Here is an 18,096-nt window from a genome sequence, read left to right on the forward strand (position 1 = left end):
TCTTCTGTTCTCTACTATACTGTTTCTATACCGTGTGCTCTTATAATGCTTTCGGTACAGCTTTGACTTTTAGTGCTGTAAAGGTAGAGAGATGGAAAGCTGAGTGATGCAGTGGAGTAATTTTTATACTTCTATTGTAGTCAGTGTTTGTGGAAATGGATAGTAAAATGGAGAAATTGGGTGTTTTGGGAAAAATTCTTTCAGACTGTGTTTTTCTTCTGCTCTCACATTACAGCTGTCAACACAGAAGAAGACTTCTGTGACCAAATGGGTAGGGAGATTTCTCCACACACTAATCAGTGGACACCAACTGGGTGTCCTCCAATTCCAACACTACCTGGAGATAGTTTCAGATCCCATAGGTTGGAGGCTCAGTCCCCGAGACTGTGTCCACCCTTTCAGACACCAGTCCGAAGTCTGAACATCCAGAATTTCCAGCTGACTGGCTTTAAGTTGGGGTTCCCATGACCCCCTCTTTAGGTTCAGTTAATTTGCTGGAGTGGCCACAGACCTCAGGGAAACACACACATTTGCTGGTTTATCATAAAGGATATTACAAAGGATACAAAGGAAATAGGATAAGGTATGGAGGAAGGGGTGTGGAGCTTCCATGCCTCTGTAGGCACTCTACCCTCCAGGAACCTCCATGTGTCTGGCTACCCAGAAGCTCTGTGAACTCATTTCTCTTGGTTTTTTATGGAAGCTTCGTTATGCCAGCAGTCCTTTCCCACAGAGTACAGGGCAGGACTCTGTCTGGGAAAGGTCTTAAGACACACAATCAGAAAGGTGAGGGAAGAGTACAGTCCTGCCCTTAAGACCGAACACAAAGGACTGTAGCAAGGGCTAAGGAACTTATGAGCCAGAACCCATGTATGAAAACAATATACATGTAACACCACATGGGGTAAGAGCCCTGCTCCCATTGTTGTGCTGACTAACTCTCTTCTTCCCTAGAACTCCTTTTCAAACTCAGTAGGCTGCAAAATATCTTTTAAATGAAATAACTCCACAAGTGTTAAGCTATCTGTTTACTGGAAATGTCTCAAGTGGGCCCTTATGGGGTCAATAAAGTAGTCACTCTGAGAATTGTAGCAGGTATTCTGTTTGATTTTCATTTGCAGGGAGCTTCGAGCTTATGCTTTTATTTTTTCCGTTCATTTGGGCTAAGTCTGGACTCGTTTGTCAGCAGCATTCAAAATATGTTGTTGAGTGTCCAGGGTGTTCTATACCCTACAATACTCAGTACTGGACTTGACTCCAACAGATCCTTTCCGACTCCACAGGTTCTTTGTATATAGAAGAGTTTCAAGAATTTTCTTCAAGTTAAAAATATTTTTGCCCCTTTGTTCCTCAGTGGTTTCAATTTTGATACTGAAAAATTATGACTGAAGAAATGAATACATGTTATATGCCATGTTATCTAGTATTTTCATCTAGCTGTTGTTTAGATCTATAAAGCAGTTAAAGAAATGTGTGAGTAGATACATAGCAAGTATTCTTCATTAAAAATATGGTACTGCTGAATCCATATAGTAGTTTGGTTAAAAAAAAAAAAATTCTTAGAAGCACTTGTTCTGGCTGGGCTCGGTGGCTCATGCCTATAAACCCAGCACTTTGGGAGGCCAAGGTGTGCTGATCACGAGGTCAGGAGATCAAGACCATCCTGGCTAACACAGTGAAACCCTGTCTCTACTAAAAATACAAGAAAATTAGCTGGGCATGGTGGCGGGCGCCTGTGGTCCCAGCTACGCGGGAGGCTGAGGCAGGAGAATGACGTGAACCCAGGAGGTAGAGCTTGCAGTGAGCCGAGGTTGTGCCACTGCACTCCAGCCTGGGCAATAGAGCGAGACTCCATCTCAAAAAAAAAAAAAAAAAAAAGAAGAAGCACTTGTTCTTGGCTGGGCATGGTGGCTCACGCCTGTAATCCCGGCACTTTGGGAGACTGAGACCTAAGGTCAGGAGTTCGAGACCAGCCTGCCCAACATGGTGAAACCCCGTCTTTACTAAAATACAGAAAACTAGCCGGGTGTGGTGGCAGATGCCTGTAATCCCAGCTACTTGGGAGGCTGAGGCAGGAGAATCACTTGAACCTGGGAGTCAGAGGTTGCAGTGATCTGAGATCACGCCACTGCACTCCAGCTTGGGCGATGTGAGTGAAACTCTGTCTCAAAAAAAAAAAGCCAGAAGCACTTGTTCTTAAAAGTACATTAATGTCAAAATAAATACTCTTTAGGGCTTGAGTGGTTCTTTTTGCATGCAGGATGTTTAGCAATAATGGCATTCTAAATATTTTTGTTTAAATGGCTAGAGATGTTTTAGATTCCTAGAGATAAATTCAGTCTGGTTAGCCTGATCTTAGTTCACATATGTTCTATTTATTTTATAGATTTGATTGCTTTATTTAAATTTGCTAATTTAGTAAAGAGTCTGTTCAAATTAGATTAGGAAAAATTTAACCAGCAGACTTACTTAAAAATAGCCTGACAGTTTTTAGGGGTAGCTTATAGGTAAAACAAGATAATTGTTAAAGTTGGGTGATGAGAACAGAGGGTTCATTACGTTGTCCTAAACAACTTTTATGTCTGTTTTAAATTTTCATAATAAAAATTATTTTCTTTAATTAACCAACAAATAAATTGTTGTAACTAGTAATTTAAGAGATAATTCACAATGCACTATTTCAAGTTATTCAGTCACTGTCATTTTTCAGTTTTATGAGAGAAAAGGCCACCTCTCATCACTGATACTCATCTAAAAGTATCCTTCTCCTTCAGATCTTCTCCTTCAAATGTCTGCATCACTTTGTCTCTCCTAACCCTTCCTATCTTGAATTATTTTTATTTATGTATTTGTCTATTTATGTATTTATGTGTCTGATTTCCTTTAATAGATGGTAAAATTTTTGAGAGCAGAAACCATGTATCTGATAACTTCCATTTCTCCCAAAAGGCTTACGTGGTTTCTTGCATTTATTAAGTATTCTATATTTGTTTGTTTGTTTGTTTGTTTGTTTGTTTGTTTTGAGACGGAGTCTCGCTCTGTTGCGAGGCTGGAGCGTGGTTGCACCATCTTGGCTCACTGCAACCTCCACCTCCTGGGTTCAAGCGATTCTCCTGCCTCGCCTGCCAAGTGGCTGGGATTAGAGGTGCCCGCCACCATGCCTGGCTAACTTTTGTATTTTTAGTAGAGACAGGGTTTCACCTTGTTGGCCAGGCTGGTCTTGAACTCCTGACTTCAAGTGATCTGCTCACCTCAGCTTCTCAAAGTGCTGGGATTACAGACGTGAGCCACTGCGTCTAGCCTCTGTAATTATTTGTTGAATAAACAGAATAATTTAGGTGGGAGTTGTTTATAAACTGGTCCATTTAAAAACTGGTTTACTTTATTATTATTATTATTATTATTATTATTATTATTATTATTATTATTATTTTTTGAGACGGAGTCTCGCTCTGTTGCTTAGGCTAGAGTGCAGTGGCATGATCTTGGCTCACCACAACCTCCGCCTCCTGGGTTCAAGTGATTCTCCTGCCTCACCCTCCCAAGTAGCTGGGACTACAAGTGTGCACCACCATGCCTGGCTAATTTTTTTGTAGTTTTAGTAGAGATGGGGTTTCACTGTGTTGGCCAGGCTGGTCTCGAACTCCTGACCTTGTGATCCACCCGTTTTGGCCTCCCGAAGTGCTGAGATTACAGGCATGAGCCACCACGCTTGGCCACTGGTTTACTTTTAGATTGAACTACTTGGTTTAAAAGAAATGCATACAGTTTTTCTTGGTATACATTTATTATACTTCTTATAATAATGAAATTTTGTATTTTTATATTCAACTTTAAGGCTCTTGCTGAAGAGGCCAGTGAGGAGGAACTTCCCTCTGATGTTGATTTGAATGACCCATACTTTGCTGAAGAAGTTAAAAAAATAGGTAAGCCAGCTCATATCTGTAGTTTTCAATTAGAATCTAAAGAAAAAGATGAGGTGCATGGAAGCAATATAAACTAATCATTCTTTTAAAATTGCTAGTATTTGTGCAATTTAGTGACTTACAAGCAAGTCTGTCCTGTGGCATACAATCATTGATCTGATTGGGAAGGGCCAGCTCATCCCTTCTACATATAAGGGATAATTTTAATATAGGAGGCTTTTGATAATGTGGGTAATAATTTACTAGGGATTCCTTTCTGGGAAATATCCTTATTGCCAGTCAGATCAACTCTGTAAAAGAAAGAGAGGAAATAGAAAGAGGAATAATTATTTTCTTGTGTGCATTCTCTGATTTTTAATAGCATATCCATTCTAGGTCCCTCTCAGCAAAGTCTATCAAGAATTAAAAGTATGAAATGAATTTGTTTATATGTGCATGTTGATATGTGTATAATTTTTTAAATTTATGCATGAAATTTCGTATAAAAGCTTTTTCTGGTGAAATATACAAAAGCATCTATGTTTCATTTTATCCCTTTTGTACTCATTATGCTTAATTATAGTTAAAAAGCCAACTTTCCTTACTCTTTTTCCTTGAATCCCTAAATTATCTGGTATCTGATTTCCTATATCCAGGGAGCCTTGTTTGCACCTCATATGCACTACTCATTCTTTCTTTCCTCCATTATGTGGAGGAAATGTGTATGTGTAAATGTGTTTGGTAAGGTTCAGGCCATACTTGATAAGTCAGTACAGAAATCACTGTAAGCACTTACCATTTGTTCTCATGCATTTTGCCTTCCCCTGATCATTATACCACACACAAGAACCCCAAAAGGCTTGCTCCTGGAGCAGCTCCAAGCTGGCATTGTAAAGAGAAGGATTTTATGAAATTTCCCTGTTTCTTTTACACTTGTGACTAGTGGGCCAGAATAGTTCTCAACAGGAAAGTCAGAATTGCTCAAAATTATTTCCTGATTGTTATAGCTTTTTAGTACTGACATTTTATTGATGAGAAGGAGATTAAGATAAATAAAGTGTATTATAGAATATGAGATTCTTGGGAATTGGACAGAGAAGTGGAAACTTAGCATATTCTGCTTTTTATCATGCCTGAGTGGTCATTTCTAGATGATGGATTTTAGCCTTATCCTCTGGTTTCAGGAAACCAGCTTTATAATGGAGAAATGCTAAGCATTATAGTTTCCTTGTTCTCTATCCAAAATGTTTCTTTTGGCATGTGAAGTCTGGTCAAAATTGCAGAACTCAGAATAGGATTCAAAGAGTAAGTTAAATGGTTTGATGGCTTGGGGTAGCCAGTTTCTTGGAATCAGCTCATTTACATTGAGAGTAAACTTTCTCTAAAGTTATTATCAGAAGTTCCAAAGAAAAAAGGTATAGATAAAATTTGCTTGCTTTTAATTTACTTTTGATTTCAGAATGTTCCCAGAAGGTAATTGTTTCTATTTGGGCTTTTCTTTTGTGTGTGTGTGTGTTTTGTGGTGGGTTTTGTTTTGTTTGGAAAAAGAAAAACAGCAAAGCCAGAATTTTTTACATAAAATTGAGGACAAAAAGCTAGTGCCTTGCCATGTTTGTTTATTCATTCTATAATAACTATTTTGATTGCCTACCAAGTACTAGGCTGTCTGCTAGGCTAGAGATACAGTAGTAATAATACAAACAGGATTGCATCCCTCATGGAGTCTGGTTTGAAGGAAGACATGTTAGACAGATAAATAGTATGAGGGTATGGTAAATGTTTTAAAGGAAAGAAATAGAAGATATAACTGGGTAGAAGTAGGAGATATGGAAGTTTACATTGGGTAGGCAAAGAAGGCTTCTCTGAGATGATGACATTAGAGCTGAGACCTGTGGAATGAGGAGTCAGGCATGAAGAGCTGGGAGAAGAGCATTGCAAATGAGGGGAGAGTGGTTAGAAAGACTCCAAGGTGAGAAACTGTGCACTGTGTGGTGTTAAGAATTGAAAGACGTCAGTGTGGCTGGAGCATTGTCGGAGAGGGAATTGGTGTGAGGACAGGCTGGAGACTCAGTGGAAACTACCCCTGTAGGGCTTTGTTGTCCTGACAACAAATTGAGATTTTACTTTACTGATAGTGGAAAGCCCGAACAGTCTTTAAACAAAGATGAGACATGATCTGGTATAGATTAACATATTACTCTGGTGCCTGTAAAGAGAACAGTTTGAGGACTGGTGAGAGCTGCAAGTCCAGACTTTTGCCGAGCTCTAGACAAAAGATGATGGTTGTTTAGCTGGCATGCCGCTCGTGGAATTGGACGGAGAACAGAACTCTAGATATATTTTGGAAGTATACGTGCTAAATCAGGAAGAAATTTAGCATAACTCCTATTTTTGGTTTGAGTCTATGGAAGAATGTTCTTCCATTTACTGAGTTAGGAAGAAATGTGGGAACAATAAGTTTAAGTGGGAAGAAAAGTAAATAGGTACATTTGTGGCATAATCACTTTGAGATGTCAATTAGATATACAAATGGTGGTGTTTGGTTGATATTGAGATATAAGTCTGAGGGATGAGCAGAGAAATCAGAGTACAAATACACACTTAAAGATCAGGAGCATATAAATAGTACTTCAAACCGTGGCAGTGGGAGTAGAGAGCAGTGATAAGAGAAGAGGATGCAGGATGGGCCCTGAGGTCAGGTGAAGTCTACATGAGGCACTGTTAATCTGACATACTAGAGGAAGTGCTACTTGAAAGGATGGGAAAAGCTTAAGAAGCCGAGAAGGAGCGGCTGGGAAGTAGGAGGAACAGTATTAATGTAGTGGCTCACAGACACTTGGTGAGGTGATAGAGGTTTCAGTAGATTCGTGTGGGTTAAAGTTTGAGGTGAAAGGTGGGCATTCTTTTTTCGGAAGTTGCACTGTGAAGGGGAGCAAAGACATGGAGCCGTACCTGAATGTACGTAAGGAGAAAGTATTTTTTTTAAAGATACGAACTTTTAGGGCATGTTTTCTTTCCCTTGGGATTGCTCCAACAGAAAAGAAGTTACTAAGATACAGAAAATGGGGCAAATAAAAGTAAATATAAATGCAGGTAAATCTGTATATTTGGTGTCAGGAAGATGAGGGATTTACCTGATTGGTTTATGGATTTATACTGTTTGTTCATTCACTTGCAGAACCACAGATAAATCTGCATGAGCAGATAAGGTAGGGACCTAGAAACAGATCACTGGAGGGGCAGGGTGCGGGAGGTTACTGCCTAAGGCAGTTGATTAAATGAATTGTCAAATTTAAGGAGACTTTTCCGTCTGGATAGCCGAAAATGGAGAGAGATGGGGCGTATAAATCTGAAGGCCAGGCCAGATACAAAACCATAGAACATGCGGCAAGAGCAGCGGTATGGGAGGCCTAGGCAGAGAAAGAGAGAACTAGCTGAGCCACAAAAGGAGCATGTCCCTTTTAAATCATGCTGGACATGGCTTTTCAAAGGCACATTACAAAGCTGTGTGCCCCCATTTGTGTATGTGGTTATTCAGTCAACAATTATTGAGTGTCAGAATCACCCAGTCCTCCCATATGACTTTCAGCATGTTACAAAATATTTAAATAAATGAGATTGATACAGTTTTCCCATACTTTACATTTTAATCTGACTACCTATGGTACAACTGGACTTTTTAAATATGTGTTAGATACATATCGTATATATGCTCGAGTAGATGTTAATGAGAAGTTTTTACTCAATTCTGAACCTTTTCCTCCCCAGCAAAAACTAAATTTGTGCTTAACAGTATCCAGAAGATATAAAGAAGAATATACTGAATGTTAACATTTTCTACTCACGATCCAGGCAGATGGTTTTAAGGATAGGTGGAAGCATGCTTATAACCTTAGGCAAATGGATTCCCACAGGGAGTCAGAAAGAAGTTGGAAGTTTTTTGTGTGCCTTCCAGATATAAGGATCTATAGTAGGTACTCTTAAAGAGAGTTGGACTTTGGTTTAAAATTTACCAGTTTGTAATTTTTATTTATTTTTTTTTTTAAATTTTATTTATTTATTTATTTATTTATTTATTTATTTATTTATTTTGAGACGGAGTCTCACTGTGTCGCCCAGGCTGGAGTGCGGTGGCATGATCTCTGCTCACCACAACCTCTGCCTCCTGGGTACAAGCGATTCTTCTGCCTCAGCCTCCCGAGTAGCTGGGACTACAGGCGTGTGCCACTGTGCCCGGCTAATTTCTGTATTTTTAGTGGAGACAGGGTTTCACCATGTTAGCCAGGCTGGTCTTGAACTTCTGACCTCAGGTGATCCGCACGCCTCGGCCTCCCAAAAGTGCTGGGATTACAGGCATGAGCCACCGTGCCCAACCAGTTTGTAATTTTTAAAATGTAGAAGTAAACTCAGATGACCTACGTTGGTATATTAATTTATTGCTACAGTATTTACTTCATTATTAGTTTGTCAAAATAGTTTTGGATTTTAGTACCTCGGAAGTGAAATATAGTCATTATCTAAGGATATAGACCTTGCTTTTCAAAAATAGTTAAGATATAATGAATTTCGCACACTAGTGTTTGAGTATATAGTTCAAGTTCTGCAGTTAAACAGGACGAAAACATTGTAAACCAGATGACTTGGGTGCGTTTATAACATTTTTGCTGTAGGCAAAATAGAGCTAAACTTATATGCCTTCAAAATGTGGAGGAAATGAGTTCATTGATGCCAGACCTGGTGTTTGGCTCAGATTAAGTGCCAGGGTGAATGTTAGAGATCTTTTATAATTTTTCTTTGATTTCCTTCTAAATTGCAAACTTGGTGTCAAATGAGAGTTTTTAAATATACATCTAGGATGAGTACATTAATGAGATGAAAATGAAATGAAATATTAGAAAAATCTGCTAGTTTTCCAGTGGTAGTTGGTAGAATCTAAGTCCTAGTGGGCTTCCTTTATTTTTTGTAATTCTACATGTAACATTGTAAAGCAGTGTCAGAATGTATATGCATACAAAATATTATTAACCCTAGAGGGAGATTTTCCTTAACAGACTGCATCTGATTATGGGCAGGTGATGCAGAAACTTACTACAAAAGAGTAAATCACTAGGGTGCTTACCACTCTTCATCTGGTCGGTACTGAGACCACATCCATCTGCCCTCCAGTGAACTTTCTTAGCTTCTCTCTCACATGAATTGCTCAACTAAATCCTCTGGAAGAAGTTTATTATGGGAACAATTCTCCGACATTATAAGTAACGGGAGATGAAATGTCCTTTACAGATGGATTTTTTTTTACACGCTATCTTTTTCCATGGATGTATTCTGTTACATTTTTTGCCTAAAAGGATTCTAGCCTCAGTAAGGATTGGTTAGATTTATTTAACTGTAAAACTCTATTGTCTGACTTGGAGTCTTTGTTAGTATTGACTTAATAGAATCAATCCGGCCAGGCGCGGTGGCTCAAGCCTGTAATCCCAGCACTTTGGGAGGCCGAGGCGGGCGGATCACGAGGTCAGGAGATCGAGACCATCCTGGCTAATATGATGAAACCCCGTCTCTACTAAAAAAAAATACAAAAAACTAGCCGGGCGAGGTGGCGGGCGCCTGTAGTCCCAGCTACTCCGGAGGCTGAGGCAGGAAAATGGCGTAAACCCAGGAGGCGGAGCTTGCAGTGAGCTGAGATCCAGCCACTGCACTCCAGCCTGGGCGACAGAGCAAGACTCCGTCTCAAAAAAAAAAAAAAAAAAAAAAAATAGAATCAATCCATATGTATTTTTTTGCAGCAGTCCCAGGAGATGTAGTTTTTTTGTTGTTTCTGTTTTTGTTTTTTTGACAGCGTTTTGCTCTGTCACCCAGGGTGGAGTGCACAGTGGTACCATTATGGCTCACTGCAACCTCGAACTCTCCTGGATTCAAGTAATCCTCTTGCCTCAGCCTCCCAAGTAGCTGGAACTACAGGCACACACCACCATGCCTGGCTAATTAAAAAAAAAAAAAAAATTGTGGAGCCGGGGTCTTGCTTTGTTACCCAGGCTGGTCTCAAACTCCTGGCTTCAAGCAATCTTCCTTGCTTCAGCCTTCCAAAGTGCTGGGATTATAGGTGTGAGCCACCATACCCAGCTAGAGATGTGGTTTTTTACTTGACAAAAGATTCACTGAAAAATAAAGATAATATTTTAGAACGCAAACTTTCATTTCCCTAGTACTATTCATCTAACTTAAGTCTGAAAATTTTCCAGGGAGGAAAAAAATGTTGTTTCAAAAAATAAAGATGTGACCTCTTAATATTTGATCTTGTTAACAGTGCAGAAGTGATCTGTATGCCTTATTTATCTTTTGACTAAACAATTCAGTCTAACATCTTAGTAAATTCTTTGTTAGCAAAGAAATTTTCATCATGCTAAAACTGGATATCATGTTTAGCCCTATCTTGGGGATTTTTTTCCTCCCTTATTACAGTCCTCCTTTGAAGTTTATTTTTAAGACTCTTCACCAGGTTTTTATAAAATCTGAAATAGTTTATTGTGGGCTCTTTGAAATTGTTTTCCACAGCTGTATGTGAAGATCTTTGTCTGCTTTAAGTATTAATTATATACAGTCTAATTTTCTCCCTGCTACAGAATAATATTTTGCATATGTCATTTGTCCATTCATTTCAAAAGGAGCTCTTGGCTTGAGAGCATAGGAGCAGTGGTAAACTTAGGGAATGGGGGTTCATACCCTAAGCAAGTGGAACCTTGATGATATTTATATGCGTAAGGACATACACATCCATTAAGACAGAGAAAGATTATACTCTTAAGGTTAATATATTATTCCCTGAAAAAAATTTCAGATAGGACCAGTGATGAGGAACATTTTCTCTAGGGAGAAGGGCTGCATACAATAAATATTTTTTCTTGGAAGTGCAAAACAAATGTCTTGGTAGCACCGATAGGTGAGCCTGGCAGCACTTCTATGCTGGCATGTTCTCTTAGCTGGGCATGTCTACTGGACAGGTGTGCAAGAGTATTAGCAGGGACTTAATACACACAGAGGAGTTTCTAAAGCCTCTTTTGACTTTAGGTTTTGCTTATCCTGTTATCCCATTAGCTGCAGTTCTTCAACCATCTTGACCATTCCCTTCTCCTGCCACACCCTTCTTCAGGTGTTCTCACATATCACCTCCTCACTTCATCCAGGTCATTATTTGTGTGTCACCTTCTTGAAGAGGCCTTCCTTAACTACCCTAACAAAACCAGCCTCCCCATTCAGTCTCCAACCCTTTTGTCCTGCTTTGCCTCTGTCTTTCCCAACTTGAAGGGATACTGCATGAGAGATTTTAACCTATTATTCACGGCTTGTATCACCAGCACCTGGAGCTGTGCTCACAACATAATAAGTGCTCAGTTAACAATTGTGAGATAGGTGAAATAATTTCCTTCTGTTTATTGACGATTTGTCTGTGAATTCTCTTTGTTCTGTGTTAATATTTTCATTTACATGAAATCTCTGTAAGTGAAAGATAGGATATCTTTCAATAGATATAATAGAAGCAACCATTTCTTTCTTTTTTTTTTTTTATTGAGACAGAGTCTCGCTCTGTTGCCTAGGCTGGAGTCGGGTGGCACAATCTCTGCTGACTGTGACCCCTGTCTCCCAGATGCAAGCGATTCTCCTGCCTCAGCCTTCTTAGTAGCTGGGACTATAGGCGCTGGCCACCACGCCTGGCTAATTTTTTTGTTTTATTAGTAGAGACAGAATTTCACCATGTTGGCCATGCTGGTCTCAAACTCCTGACCTCAGGTGATCTGCCTGCCTCGGCCTCCCAAAGTACTGGGATTACAGGTGTGAGTCACTATGCCCGGCCATTTCTTGTTTTTAATTATGAAAATTTATACATTGAGAAAAATTGAGAGAACAGTACAGTGAACAGCGTCTGTGTTTCACAGTTAACATTTTGCCATTTTGTTTTTATATGCATATACTTTTATGGCATATCATAAAAATATATTTATATAAGATATTACTATATAATAGTCATATTTAGTAGTAGTCTTTTTAGTTCAACTAGAAGATACCATATACACTTCCCCTTCCCATAACATTTGCCTTTCAAGAACCCAGGCTAGTGATCTTTTGGAATGTCTTATATTCTAGATTTATCTGTTCCTTGCCACTCGGTCCCCTATATATAGTTTCCATAAACTGGAAGTTAGACGAGTGGTTCCATTAGACTCATGTTGAACGGTTTTGGCAAGCATACTTCATGGACAATGCTATATCTTTCATATTATATCACATCTAGGGGCATAGGATGTCATGTTGTTCCAAAGGTCACTTGCTGAGGGCGGCACAGTGCCCAGTGGGGGATTTTCGTAGGCTCTCTAGGCGGTCAAACTCAAAAGGCTTGAGTGGGTCACACTTGGCTGTCATAGGTAGTCAGGCCAGGAAACACAGCAGGGCAGTGTTGGGTGTTTCTCTTCATCGCATCTTCACGGCAGTTCACTCAGCAGTATAGCTTGGGTACAAGGAAAGGAGACACAGTGTGCAGTAGTCACCCTGGGCTAGAAGTCTCATGTTCCACACAGGAACTGTATTACTTTGGATGTGTATTACAAAGAAATACATTACTCTGAAAGAAATTCTTCCTTTATAACATGCAGTCACTCCATGCAGAAGCATTGTATTTATTCCATTCATATACCCACAGTCTTCTTTCAGTAACATGTTTTTTCTCCCTTTAGTTTCAACACATTTATTAAGATTATTCCTAGATATCTTGTATTTTTGTTCCTAGCATAAACAGAATGTTGCTGATAGTCCTGTAATTTTTCCCCTCTTATGTTGGTTTGTTGTGCCAGGTATAAAGAAAAAGTCGGTAAAATCTGCAAAAGATGGCACATCTCCAGAAGAAGAAACTGAAGTAGAAAGACAAAAGGTAAAATGCGGTTATTGTTACATGCTCAGGGGATAATGCATAGGCGCAATTTAAATGAAGTTGTACATGTCGCTAATTTTCAAAAACAACTTATTTTAGCAGTGACATTTATAACTAAATTGTGAGAGACTTAATTAAATATTTTAGCAGCATAGTTTCTAAATACAGTGTGTTTTTATCAAACATAATTTCTCCAGCTCGTACAAAGTTAAAATTTACCTCAAACTCAAGGGTATTTATTTTCCTTTACAAATTAGGAGGAAATTATCTCACTTTTAAAAACGTTTACTATACCTGGGACAGAAAATACCCTTAAAACCTCAAAGTAATATTGCCATAAGTTTTAATTCAAACTGAGTCTGTCCTGTAATAGAGTTTGTGGTTATGGTTTGCCAAATGCAAATTTCTGATTTTTGTATTGTGAATACATATATTTAACGTACAAAATTACATTCTTTCTTGGAAATGCAGTGAACCTATGCTTCAGTGACCCACTATGTCCAGAGTCACACATAATTTTGGCACAGAGTCATATGTGCTTTTGCTGAGGCAGGAATTGAAGGCAGCAGTGCTCCTAGGGCTGATGTTCACATGTCGCTGCCAGAAGTGTGCCTGACTGGCCACCTAAACTCTGCATCTTAATGTATCTTCTATTCTCTATTCATTGCATATATAACAGTACTCATAAAGTTATCTAAATAGCAACAAAGCAAATCAATTTTTGTGGAAAATGTCTCTGAAAAGCCAGCTACAAGTGCCAGTGATGAAAGGAAATTAAGGTAGTCTAAAGTGGTAGTATAGGAAGATCCACAAAGGTCGAGAGCATACTCTGTATTTTTACTAGTGTATATGGTTATTTACTTGATTTTTTAGGGTTCCTGTTTAATCCCATGGTTGGTAGAAAATACCCATTTAGTGTAAAAGACATTTACTAGATTTCAGAAACAGATACTAAGATCCTACCTTCATAGAACCGTATCAGTATCGAAATAGTAAAGGCCAAAAAAAGCAAACAGCAACAACAACAAAAAACCTACTTGTTATAAAGTTACACATTTAGAAAGTATAATTTGCATCACAAAATAACCATTTGCTAGATTTAGTGTCATTGCACAAAAAGAACCAAGTGAAAATGAGAACTTTTTATTTGAGGGTACTTGGGGACTCTTGTTCCTGCAGCCTACTAATGAGTCACACTAAGTGAAATGGGGCCTGGTTTTTAACTACAAGGTTTTGTCTCTCCTGCTCTCAGTAATGTTGCTTCCAGAGATTCTACCTTATTGCTATATAAAGATCTCTTTGTTTTGGTAATCCACAGTCAGTTCACAGATGACAGGTGGTACCCCAGAGTTTTAGTGATTGAGCCTTCCATTCTAGAAGGGATATCTTGTGCCCTATACTCCTTTTGGGGGGTAAAAAAAGCACTGTTGTACATGTGAATTTTTTTTGCTCTCCACAGGCTGAAATGGCTTTGCTTATGATGGATGAGGATGAGGACAGTAAGAAACACTTCAATTACAACAAGATTGTGGAGCACCAGAATCTGAGCAAAAAGAAGAAGAAGCAGCTCATGAAAAAGAAGGAATTAATAGAGGATGACTTTGAGGTAACGATGGACACCAGGCACTAGTCTCTTAAAGCTGGAATTGCATCTAAAGTCAGCTCTGCAGATAGAAATTGAGCAGAGTCAAAGTTACCCTTGAAAACGTCTCAGGGGCCAGGTGCAGTGTCTCATGCCTATAATCCCAACACTTTTGGAGGCTGAGGCATGAGGATCACTTGAGTCCAGGAGTGAGACTATAGGCAACATAGTGGGTCCCTGATCTCTATGAAAAATTTTTAAAAATTAGCTGGCCAGGCGTGGTGGCTCACTCCTGTAATCCCAGCACTTTGGGAGGCCAAGGTGGGCGGATCACGAGGTCAGGAGATCAAGACCATCCTGGCTAAAACGGTAAAACCCTGTCTCTACTAAAAATACAAAAAATTAGCCAGGCGTGGTGGCGGGCACCTGTAGACCCAGCTACTCAGGAGGCTGAGGCAGGAGAATGGCGTGAACCCAGGTGGCGGAGCTTGCAGTGAGCAGAGATCGTGCCACTGCACTCCAGCCCAGGCGACAGAGCGAGACTCTGTCTCAAAAAATAAGTAAATAAATTAGCCAGGTATAGTGGTGCACACCTATAGTCCCAGCTACTAAGAAGGCTGAGGTGGGAGGATTGCTTGAGCCCAGGAGGTTGAGCCTGCAGTGAGCCATGATCGTGCCACTGCACTCCAGCCTGGGCGACAGAACAAGACCCTGTCTCAAAAAAAAAGAAAATGTCTTCAGAAAGACTGATGGTAGAGCCAAAGCTACTGTCTTTTAGTCCAGCACAGCCAGTTCATCCCAGGGTAGATGAAATCATTGTTTCTTTGGTTGAGCACCAGGTGCAATAGTTGACTTGTATTTTGGTAGCCATGTTGTACCAAAAATGTGTAGTTTTTAATGTTAGAATCACATATAGTGAACCTCAGACCAACAAAGGTATGCTTGAATAGCAGGTTCATGTCACAACAGGTCCCACTCTCACTGTGTGCAGTGGCCAGCGCAGTAAGCCATGTTTTCTCTGTTGCTGTGTTTTTTGTTTCCATTACTCCTGTCTCTTTTTGTTAAGTACATATTCCTAATGGCTGCAGAGTCCCCTAAGCATGAGTTTGAGCCCTCTACCGAAAATCTACAAATAGCTATTAGAAACTGCTTAATGACTTCCAACCATTAATGTGGAAGAACTGGCCCTGAATAAGATGGGGGAAATTTGGGAAATTTTGAATTTGTTCAAACAATGGAGGGTAGAATACAGATGGCTTCTAAGTCCTTACAGAATGATTTGGGGGCTACTCTGTAGCTTCTGTTATTTGAGTCAGTTTCACATGTGCTCCCATTCCAGGGAGGTTTTTATTGAGTTAGTTTCCTTATGAAAAGCAAAGAATGATTTGTAGTCATTCTGCCTTCATATATTAATAATCATGCTTATAAATATTTTTTGTGGGATTTTTTCCTTGTTCTGGGTATTGAGTCTCTTGTCCTCATGATAACTAAGTAGAGCTACAATCCATCTCCAGATAGACTTGTGTTTCCTGTGTTTCCCTTTCTTGCTGGTTACCCATCTGCCTGGCAATCCTCAAAGGCTGGCTGGAGTTAAGGATATACTCTTAAATGTGGAACCACAAGTTTTTATAGAAAGAAGATAAATTTGGGGATTGTGTGTGACCAGACCTTGATCTCGGATGGATTCTTTGCCATAGTGGTCTTTAAATCTTTTGATCTATGGATCACCTTCGATAGTTCCTTATTTTTGGCACCAAGATTAAAATTTTTAAAAATGTACTCAGAGTTCAGGGCCTCCAGCAAATGTTCTGATTGGCTTATTTATGCTGGTGAGAAATTAATTTTGTGCTGTAAGCATGGGAAAGCCCTGCCTCACAAACCACTCCTACAGTCATTTTGTCTAATTGATCGTTGTAGTTATATATATATGGCCCACTGTAATTCCCTTTGAAATACATTGTCCTTGCATGATAAGAACAGGGTGCCCCACAAGTTGTGGTCCAAAGGTAGGCCATAAAGATCTATGGAAAAACAGTTTCCTAATGAATCAGTACAAACGCTCAGCTTTGTATTTTATATAATCAACTCACCAACTTTCTAAATTTGGCCCCATTTCTGGCCTTTTGCTTTAGTAATTTTGTTTAATTAATTTATTAATTTTTTTTTTTTTTTTGGATTTGCAGGTAAATGTTAGCGATGCACGGTTTCAGGCAATGTACACTTCCCACTTGTTCAATTTGGACCCCTCAGATCCCAATTTCAAGAAAACGAAAGCTATGGAAAAAATCCTTGAGGAGAAAGCCCGGCAAAGAGAACAGAAAGAACAAGAACTTACACAGGCAATAAAGAAAAAAGAGAGTGAGATTGAAAAAGAATCACAAAGGAAGTCCATTGATCCTGCTTTGTCAATGTTGATTAAATCTATAAAAACCAAAACAGAGCAGTTTCAAGCAAGAAAAAAGCAAAAAGTCAAATAACTGGATGTTACTTATTTTTGAATTGAATACATCTTTTCCTAAAATGTACAGAAATAGCAGGAAGAATATTTATTGGGAACAAAGCTATCTTTCAAGAATAGGAATAAAATCTTTTTCTGACATGGTAAAATTTTTATCCATAAATAATTATACTTAATTGTGGATGACTGCCAAATTTGTATTGCACATTCCTACAGATTAGTCATAATTAAATTACCTGAATTATAGGGTTTATAAAATTTTTATATTTTACGATGTTCAATTCTAACTAGTGGAAAGTTACTCTAGCTTTTTAAAAGGCTATTTACAATTCTCTGTAAAAATAGAGCAATATCTACTCTTAAGTTTATGTAAACGTTAGGGATAATTTGAAAAAAACATGTATTTAGTACATTAATTTCTCTGGAAGCAGGAGGCATGTTTAAATAACTATTAAAATAATTTATTTTTCTAGCCGTAAAGGATGGAAGTCAAGAACTTTTTGTTGTTTAGTCAAATATAGTCTGTTTATGAAATTAACTTGTAAATAAAAGTGTAAAATATTTTCATTATTTTGTATTGCACTGATTTATTCCATTTTATGCATCTCAAAGTACTCTCTGGAAAAAATACCTGAAAACTGATTTTAACTTTTTAAGGGACAACTCCATTTAAAGGCAGTTCTAGAGTTGCATTGCTCATAATTGCATTTGAAATATTCATGAGCTCTCCAGTGGTTTTTCTTTTTGGTAACAACAGAAAATTCTTCTGTCTGTCCTTCAGATTTTTGGAATACTTCAGAAGGGTGGATATGCTGCTATAAAGTTTAAGGATATCTTAATTCTTCTTAAAACACATCTAGGGCCTTAACACTCTTGGATCTCATCTATAAACAACTGACCACCTGAGACAGTCAGATTAGATATGCTGTATAAATAAATGTAAATAAAACCAACATTGTAACTTGGAGCAAATTATAAATATGGTAACTTCTGAAAGGCAACAGGAATTTGACAAGGTTTGTGGTTAATAGTAAACTTGACATTTGGGGTATTAAAAATCAAAGCTACTGATCAGGCAAGGTGGCTCACACCTGTAATCCCAGCACTTTGGGAGGCTGAGGCAGGAGAATTGCTTGAGGCCAGGAGTTTGAGACCAACCTGGGCAATATAATAAGACTATAGGCTGGGCATGGTAGCCTATGCCTGTAATCCCTTTTGGGAGGCCGAG

General features: G+C 38.8%; 1 protein-coding gene across 4 annotated transcripts in view; it reads left to right on the forward strand.

Moving 5' to 3' along the window:
* The window catches only part of ESF1 (ESF1 nucleolar pre-rRNA processing protein homolog), a 66,870-nt gene extending 49,432 nt beyond the window's left edge, over window positions 1-17,438 (forward strand). For 3 of the 4 annotated variants that reach the window (XM_010355257.2, XM_010355258.2, XM_030915611.1), the window contains exons 11-14: window positions 3,839-3,926; window positions 12,752-12,828; window positions 14,288-14,434; window positions 16,594-17,435. In XM_010355257.2, the coding sequence (XP_010353559.2) occupies window positions 3,839-3,926; window positions 12,752-12,828; window positions 14,288-14,434; window positions 16,594-16,887 (606 nt within the window). In that variant the 3' untranslated portion in view covers window positions 16,888-17,435. Of the gene's footprint in view, window positions 1-3,838; window positions 3,927-12,751; window positions 12,829-14,287; window positions 14,435-16,593 lie in introns of all 4 variants that reach the window. The other variant, XM_030915613.1, reaches the window with a different exon arrangement.
* The last annotated feature ends 658 nt before the right edge of the window (window positions 17,439-18,096 follow it).

The sequence above is a fragment of the Rhinopithecus roxellana genome, chromosome 13 (genome assembly GCF_007565055.1).
Source record: "Rhinopithecus roxellana isolate Shanxi Qingling chromosome 13, ASM756505v1, whole genome shotgun sequence".
In the NCBI taxonomy this organism is placed as follows: domain Eukaryota; kingdom Metazoa; phylum Chordata; class Mammalia; order Primates; family Cercopithecidae; genus Rhinopithecus; species Rhinopithecus roxellana.